Genomic DNA, 8,876 nt, shown 5'->3' with positions numbered 1-8,876 from the left:
ACTCAAATTATTAGATTACTTCTAAAAGCAACTTGCTGCAGTGAAATTTATGTAGTTGCAGTATATTGAAACTTGTGGATGTAATCTGACAAAATGTGGAAATGTTAAATATGAATACTTTGCAAAGCCCTGTACGTACCTCAGTCAAATAATGTGATACTCCAGTTCACTAAATGTTGGACATCTGAGTTCTTTAAATTCAAGTGACATTAAATGAAGCAGCATTCTTGTGCAAATTTGACAAACGTTGCTCTTTGTTATTTTAATAGAGTTTGTGTATAAATGGTTTCGTATTTATATTTTATATGGTTTTTTTTTTACAGCTGAACAAGGTGAGAAATAAAGACGCACACTCAGGCTTGGCTTACCATTCGTATCTTTTATCATTACTTCATTTAAAGATCAAAGCTGTACATCCTGTCTAAGTTTCAGATTCAAGCACAGTGCAGCTAGCAACGCCTGCGAAAAAGAAAAAAACTCTAAATAAAAAGAGAAAAAGGCAGAGGTGATCACAACCAGAAGTATGTACACAAAGATCAGAGTATGTACAGAAGGTACCAGGCTCCCAGCGCGTCGTCTTCAGAGCAAATTCAGTACAATGCTGCATTAGAGCATTCCTCAAAATGCCCACGCAACACAAATTCTTTGTTTTGGTCAGTTTTTTTTTCTTTTTAACTCCATACAATACTGACAGCGTAATGCAGCATGATGGAAAATAAAAAATTACAGCTCTTATAACTTTCTCTATGGCATTAAAGGCTAAAACATAAAAATATATTCTCTGTTTGACTTAAGCTCCGCCCATTCATGGATCTTTTACAAACTGTCAGAACAGGAAACATGATCAAACTAGGAACACTTAAAGCATTAATTTTCCCTGCACAGATGAGGGTACCACACACACTTATCCACGCACCCATACACACACACACACACACACAGGCTTCAAACATGAAGTTATTCCGACAATGTCCATTTAGGAGTAACAGCAATGGGCCATTAAGATGCACAGCTTTGCAGTTCAAAGGAAAACAAACAATTACTGAAACATGTTTACTTTAGTTCTTGGCAAAAGAAGATGGACACCACTCTGACCTCTCTGGAGTTGATGCTAAACTGAGGATAATACTGGATTAGATTAACTAGAAAAGCACCAATTAATGCATCAATGTGGTTCCCTCCAAAAATAAGATCAGAAAATTAATCTGAAATTTGGGTTTTCACTCTAACTCAATGCACAAAAAAAAAAAAAAAAAAGCTGTGTCACAAAGAATCAAGGAGTCCGGAGGCAGAATAATATTTTCTTCTTACTGACTCTGTTCATAAAAGTGCAAACCAGACCAGTGACCTCTAGGAGTTTGCTTGCTGCAGGAAAATGTACAAACTCGACACTCACATTATTTATTTATTAATAGAGGTTAGTGGGCTCAAATGAAGTAAACCATCAGAACTGCAAGAATTATATCTGTATAAGCCCTTTAGTTTCTACTGGTTTGTTCTGAGAACTGTAAACGTCGCGGGCCGTCCTTACAGCCCTCAGCCTCACATTGAGCTGTGAGTTTCCCGTTTTATAGTTTGGTTTTGATCAGATTCGGTGCTAAATGGCTCAGAATCAATTTGTCCCTCTGCACATTTGTACAGTAAAACTTTATTAAGTATTGCCTATAATCAAATTTAATTTTACTATGTGTGAACTTTGGATTCTGATCTCTGTTTGGGAAACTTGACGACTTCTGTTCAAACAGCTGGTAATATTTTATTTCTCTATCTCAGCAGGAAGCTACATTCAGAACACACTCACCTCCTTTAACTCTGTTCTGAGAATAAACGTAGAAAATATTGACACCCTTTGGACAAGATCTGAGGTTCTGCAGATTGACTGAGAGTAGAAACCTCTAAAAAGGATAATATTCCTACATTTTATTACACAACCCGGCCTTGTATAATATTACATTTATCTTGAACAATAGCCTCAGACTTCAGGTAGTGTTTTCAGTGCTCTTTTATTCTGTGGATGAAACAGACTGATGCATTAATTAAGGAGCTTTAATTATCTCTCTCTTCTGTAAGAGAGATAAACCAGCTGTTCTCTCCTGGGATCCAGTCTTTATGTTGGGCTAAGCTGACGGTCAAGTTTAGCAGAAAATATTAAAGTGGTGTCAGTCTCACTTTTCAACAAGAAAGAAAATAAATGTTTTTTTTTGTTCTTTAATTTCCTGAAATGTCACATTGTCCCTTTTAAAGTCTCAGACTTTTTCTTCCCTCCCTGCAGATGAAAACATCAAGACACAGAAACTCCACAAACAAATCTACTTAATCCTTTTTTTTTTTCCAGAGAAAACAGCGTGGGCTTTCGCCTGTTTTATTTACTCAGACAGAAGATACGACAAATTGGACTAAAACGTGGATCAATTATTACAGCAGGCTAAAGAGCAGGGTTGGATTATTTGTCCCCTGCTGCTACACACACACACACACACGCACACACACACACACCTTACATCAGTTTATTAGACACTCAAAGAAAAGAAAGTTGCATCTCATCCACTCTGATTATCCCCTCAACTGTAGCTGAGAGGCTCTAACATCTCTATGATTATCGCTAATGTGAACTTTTTATTTTTTTTATCTGCACTGTTTGTTGTTTTATTCTTTTGCTGTTTTCTGCTAACAGTTTATGAGCTGCAAAGATTTATGTACACAATTTTTCTAAGCTGAGAAGCGTCATCTTGTTCCTCCCGTTGGCAGAAGTGTCACATGCGATCTGCTTGTGCTTCAGTCGCGGTAAGAGAGCACCCAAAGGACAAACAGCGATGACATCTGCACTGAGTCTGTGTGATCGGGTTGTCTGCTGCTTTAACCGAACCTCACCGACCCAAAAGCACCGAGCCGCACTACTTAACGCATTCTGCATATGAAGGGCGTATTGATAACCACTTTAAGAGTTTGGTCAGGTAAAGATTAATATGAAGTAAAGTCCATCCCATAAATAGGTATACCAAGCCGGACAGCACATGCTTAAAGATGACTCAAAAACCTTGCAGGAAGTGAAAGTGTGTCAGCTAAAAAGAGATGAAGAAGATCTTTGGCTCGAGCCATGCTAAAAAAAAAAAACAAAAAAAAACAATGAAATAAACACTAAAGACTATTTGTTACAACCTCCCAAACGCACACCAACGCACACATGAAACCACCTTCTTCGTTCCCTGAGCTGCCGCCGCCCACTGATTAACTGGACACGTGCCTCCTTCCTCCCACTCCCACCAGTCGAGCCTTAGCTGGGGACACAGTGGGTGGGGGTGGCGGTTGGGCAGCCAGCCGAAGTGGAGGGCCGCCTACCTACGCTGAAGCCCGAAGCACAGTACGACGCAACTGGAAATAAGGCAAATACTTGAACAGAACTTGACCAAAGACAGGTTTTGGTGCTCGCTCCCTGTGTTGGCTCTAAGACAGGGGCGGATCTGATGGGGGGTAAGCGGGGGGCGCAGGGACACAGTGATGCAGACGAGTGCAGCTCCTGTTGGAGAGCAGGAGCTTCGATGCGTCAGGTTGAACGAGCGTACTGTCAGTGGGAAAACGTAGGAAGAGGACAGGCGACATGAATCTATAGTGCAATGGTTGTGACATAGGACTGCTAACACCCATGCTCTCTCTTCTTTAAATCGACCCACTCCAACAGCGTTACTGACGGTACTAAAGTGCTGATTGTTGAAGCCCTGGAGGGGGCTGCTGACGTCGACAACACAAACGTTCCTACAGAGAAACTTTGACGGACTTTTACAGTACACACGTGTTTGTAAACAGAACGTCTCGGGAACAATGCATGGCTATGGTACATGTGCAACAGCAATTCCCGTATATTCGTACAGTATCAACTTTATATATATATTTTTTAGTTGCATTCAGTTTTAGAAAAAGATTTAAAAAAAAAAAAGAAAAGGAAAGAAAATCTGGCTGCCAAGCAAGCATGTGCTTATTTATTTTTTAAAAAAGATGTTTTTCCTTAATTTTCTCTATGATTTTAAAGTACGTTCCGCTGAATAGGATGTATAACTGATTTACTTATGAGCGCATATCCCTAACCTCTCTTACTGTTCTGTTTTTCTCTGTTAATCCCGTCCCGTCCCGTGAAGGTGACTCGATTTATTCCCACTTTTTCTTATCTCTGTAACTCTAAATGAGGTGCCCTGCGTGGCCTTGGTGAGGCCAGACTCATGCGCCAGGGTCTCACTCAGTAAAAGCTCAAGCAAACAGAGGATCAGGCAAAGGTGGGGCGCTGCGGCTGCAGGCCGGGTGCAGCCCTGCTGGGCGGGGCCGTCGGGCCCGTTAGGACCGGTAGTCCTTTTTACTGTACGGCTTGTTCCCCAGGATGCTGTCCACCTCGTGGGTGATGGACGACGACAACTTTGGAAGAACCTGTGAATACACACAAAACATGATGTTGAATTCATAGCCACTGTTAGAAAAACAGAAAAAAGCATCTTATTTTACCTGATCTGTTTATTTGTGCTGTAAAACATTTACAGAGTTTTATGTCAGATTTCTGATCTGTTCATACTGATTTGGCAGATTCGTCTTTAAACAGTAGGATATAGAAAGATATAAGGTCATTATGTAGGATATTGGAGGTTTTCCAGGCACATCCCACTGGAGAGAGACCAAATTGAGATTCAAAACATTTCTTTGTGCCATGAGTAGCCATTGGAAACAGCTGGCAGATGCAGAAATTTCTTATGATTATCAAACTGATTAAAGTCCAGGTCTGTCATAGACGGCAGAATGCGACAGTGTTCTTATCCGATTAATCGTTGGCATAATTGACAATTACTAAAATAATCACTGGTTGCAGCACTACTCAATATTCTGAACATAATACATTGGAAACGTAGAAATTAAGTGGAAAATGTATTTCTCTGGATTTCTTAAAGAAAAACTCATTTACATGTGAGACTGTGTTCTAATTCTGGGTTTGGGATAAAAAGGTCTGGCAAGAAGGAAACTACAAACGCCTCGGGAAATGTGAGAGTAACATTTTGAAGCCGAAATATCAAACGTACACAGTGGGAGCAGATTTAGCGTGCACAAGCGTTAACACAGTCAGGAGTGAAGGCAAAGCATCAAACTGGAGGAGACGGTTGGGGGTGTGGGGGAGATGCTCTTCACTGTGGGCCAAGAATAATGTGAAGTGAGGACCCAAAGCCCCACCAATATGCGAACCCCATTAAAAGAGCAACCCTTATCAGCAGAGAAAGAAGTGGCCGTGAGCTCGTCTCCAATCCCCTCGGCGAATGATACTGGGCTGACCTTATTAACGTGGTACAGTAAAGCAAGAGAGCGTGCAGCGGTGAGCTGCCCAGGAGGACAAGCTGCACTCGGGAGCGGAAGAACTGCCGCTTCGCGCTGGAAGGCACGAATATGAATCCGATTAGATGGCCTCCGTCCCGTTCTTTTGGAAAGGGAAAACTTTTAATGTGCTCTGCAGTAACAGTAAAGAAGGAACAACAAAGAAGAAGGTTCAGCGGCCTCACCTGGATCGCTCCTATGTTCTCCATCAGCTGGTCGGTGTTGGACGCCCCTAAAAGGACAGAGCTCACCCCCTCGTTCCGTAGGCACCACGCTGCAGGAGATCAGTAAACACTGATGACGTCCCCGGCAGCACACACACGCAGGGCCACATCCATGACTCACACACACAGACATATGCTGCACATGACACTATTTCACACAGTGAATCTATAATTGACCTACAGCAAAACCAGGTAAAACATTACATCACACACAGTTTTAAATAGATGTATCTTAACTTTCTTCATTTTGCCTGATTGTACATAAAAGAGCATCTCATACCTTGGTCCTTTGTCCTGCAGAGTCACTCAGAGCGACGTGTGTTTTGTAGCGAATGACAGAGGTCTCAATAACACTAAATAAATTACATAAACCCAGGAAAAGCGTGGTTCTGATTGAATAAATATTCAAGTTGTTTTAAACTGCCATCTTAAAACGACAGATATCACATCTGCACTTATTAACCTGCAGAAATTGCCTCCACCATCAGTTTCAGTATTGATCCAGCGCAGTACTCTGCCTGTTTCTCAGGACATGTTGATGTGAGAGCAAATCATTCAGAAAGCATTAGCAGATCTTTTGCTGATCACTGCGAGTTCATCACTCAGAGGCTTTGGCCAGAATTTGCTTTTAACGATTTGCACTGCAAATACTGTAAAATTACATCATAAGGGAAACAACTTTTCCTTCCCTCTCCTCTGTCTCCTGCTTGTCCTCGCCAAGGGGCCAAGCGAGTTTCATTACCTTAATAAAAGTGCTGCCAGCCTAATATTGAGCATGATAAGGTTGCAGCCTTGGCGACGGGCGAGCGAGGCCACGGTTCTGTCTAATTTCCAACAGCCCAAGTCACACTGACTCAGGCCACATATGTGGATTAGCTACTGCTACCAGGCTCCTCCAGGACCCAGATATGTTGCCATTAAAACAACGAACCACAACAATCCCATCACAGAAATGTTGAAAGAGCTCACACATCTTTAAGACTCTGCAGAGAACATTTAAATTTGGCAGATGTTTTTTCTTTATGTGGTGGTGCAATGTGGCATGAAGACGGTCGTATTTGCTAACCTAGAATTTATGGTGTGCGTCTTTAAATTAGTATTTATGACAGTTTGTGTGATTTGTGGGTCTTTAAAGCTATACCCAAAAACATTAACAGGACTCTAAGCATTACACAGGAGATTTATCTGGAGTTTAACTAGATCTCTTTTTTATATACTTGCTTTTTTCATCCGTGTCTAAGGTTGTGTGTCTCTGCTGCATAGAAACAGCAAAATGTATACTTTAGCAAAAAAAGCAAAAAATGCAAACCTATCTAAAAACAAGGTTGTGCAAAGCATTTTTTTTAAAGATTTCATGAGTGAAATCTGCTGAGGAGAAGCAGGAAACCTGACATTCTGCTATTACTCTGAACAAATCGACACAGAAATACCACACTCCTGCTTGGTGTGTTGTTATAATTGGTAGCTGTATTATGCAATACAACTGAATGCTTCTGCAATTCAGGAAGCTATAGTTGTAAGCAGATTACAGCACAAAGGGAGGCAAAATGTTGCTGTAAAAATAGTGGGATTACAATTCAACACAATTCCTCCGCCAAACTGAAAATACAACCCAGAAAATGGGAGCAGTTGAAGCTTTTTCCTCTGGATCTGTCATGAGTACACGATGCCTGGCGGCAGGGAAAAGACCAACAACTTAGCTTAACTTCATCCACTTGTCACATTCACTCTCTAAATCCTGAATTTAACACCTGCTTTGCCAACACAGCCTCAAGCTAAAGGCAGAATGATATCAATCACAGTTTTAATTCAACGCCGGAGTGAAAAGGACTCCACAGTACGCATAAATCTGCTGTGCTGCCTTCAGAAGTCCAGAAAGGAATTATGGGAATTGGCTGTCGACTAATGGGGCATGAAACTTGATTTATGACAGTATTTTACAGTGGGGGTGAAGAAACTGCAGCAATCTAATCTGAGATTGCAGACTGAGTCTTGGATTTATTCACCTCACAGCTAACATTTGACAGAGGGGTTTCTGGCTCTGCTGCCAGCAGTCACTAGATATCTGTCACCTGCGGATTAATTTCAGGGATCCTGTTTTGATTCAGAGACTTGAAGCTGTTAAATGCATGAGACAACCTCAGATTACTCCATGTGTTTGCATGCCATGTGTCGACATTCACAATGTCTCCGGTCTTATTAAAGGGATGAGTCAGAGACATGTTTACTGTGTGTTTGCGTCGCTCGCATTCAAGGTCCTACGCTGCGAGTCTTTCACACCGAGACAGACACACACGTGACAACACAACAGAGAACTCAGACAGCTGTGAGAGCGCCGCTGACCCCGGGCCCGTCCGAGGCAGAGGGACGGACAGACAGACAGAAAGAGAGAGAGCGGCAGAGTGTATCTGCGTACCGATTGCGAGTTGGGGCAGTGTGCAGCCCAGCCGCTCCGCGATTGCCTGCAGCTCTTTCAACTTCGCCTGCTGACGCCGGCCCTCCTCGCTCAAGATCTTGTCCTTCAACCACTGGTAGCCCTGTTGAAAACATAGCACACCTGCTCAAAAACACAGCCCTGCTCACATCTTCGTGTCAGCAGGGCCCGTTTTTAAACACGTGACTCTGTCTTCAGCTGTCAGAGCCTCAGCCGGGGAAACAAAGCTGCTCCTGCTCACATTCTGTTTGTCTTTTTTTTTTTTTTTTTTATCATCACAAAGTCATGGAAATCCAGTCTCGATTACTGTACTAACAGTATGAAACAGCTGCACTTAGCTGAGGTACAAAACGTCTCAACCAGGGAGGCTACTGGTCACACGTAGAGCCAGAGACACACAACATCTACAGGCAACACTGAGCCAAACAAGAAGCAGGAACTGCACAACACCGACACAAAGGGTCCGCTTCAGGAACCACTGTGCTACACAATCCACACACACAAAACATGCCACTTCACCACAGAGAAACACAACAGTGTGAAAGATCAGGGGTTAGTATAAACAGTTTTTCCTGAATGTTGATTTCACTGGTGGAAATAAATCCTGACTTCTCCCTTCATAAAAACTATTTAAAATAAACGTTAGAGAAAAACGCGTCTTCTGCTTTAAAAAATTAACTCATTCAGGTGTTGTTAGTGTCAGATTAATATGTCATATATATTGTGGGGGTTTAAATGTACTGGGCCGGAGTCGGCCTGCTGACAAACGGCGTCGTGGAGGTGCATGGCGTGAACACGGCACTGAAAACACACACAGGTACACAGTATGCAGAGCTACAGAACCTGAAAGAGACAGAGGCACAATGAAACAAACG

The 8,876-nt window shown here is 42.2% G+C and overlaps 1 protein-coding gene across 12 annotated transcripts in view; it reads right to left on the bottom strand.

Annotated features, from left to right (window-relative positions):
• Positions 1-359: 359 nt before the first annotated feature.
• Positions 360-8,876, bottom strand: part of kcnab2a (potassium voltage-gated channel subfamily A regulatory beta subunit 2a) — an 84,088-nt gene continuing 75,571 nt past the window's right edge. For 7 of the 12 annotated variants that reach the window (XM_055022517.1, XM_055022508.1, XM_055022527.1 and 4 more), the window contains 2 exons: positions 7,984-8,104; positions 4,323-5,617 (listed from right to left, as the gene is read on the bottom strand). In XM_055022517.1, the coding sequence (XP_054878492.1) occupies positions 5,160-5,617; positions 7,984-8,104 (579 nt within the window). In that variant the 3' untranslated portion in view covers positions 4,323-5,159. Of the gene's footprint in view, positions 5,618-7,983; positions 8,105-8,876 lie in introns of all 12 variants that reach the window. The other 5 variants (XM_055022544.1, XM_055022549.1, XM_055022530.1 and 2 more) reach the window with 1 other exon arrangement.

Source organism: Poeciliopsis prolifica, unplaced genomic scaffold, assembly GCF_027474105.1.
Source record: "Poeciliopsis prolifica strain line A6 unplaced genomic scaffold, Auburn_PproV2 SCAFFOLD003, whole genome shotgun sequence".
Taxonomy (NCBI): Eukaryota; Metazoa; Chordata; class Actinopteri; order Cyprinodontiformes; family Poeciliidae; genus Poeciliopsis; species Poeciliopsis prolifica.
Note: the sequence above shows the minus strand (reverse complement) of the source record. Positions and strands in the feature narration are given on the sequence as shown.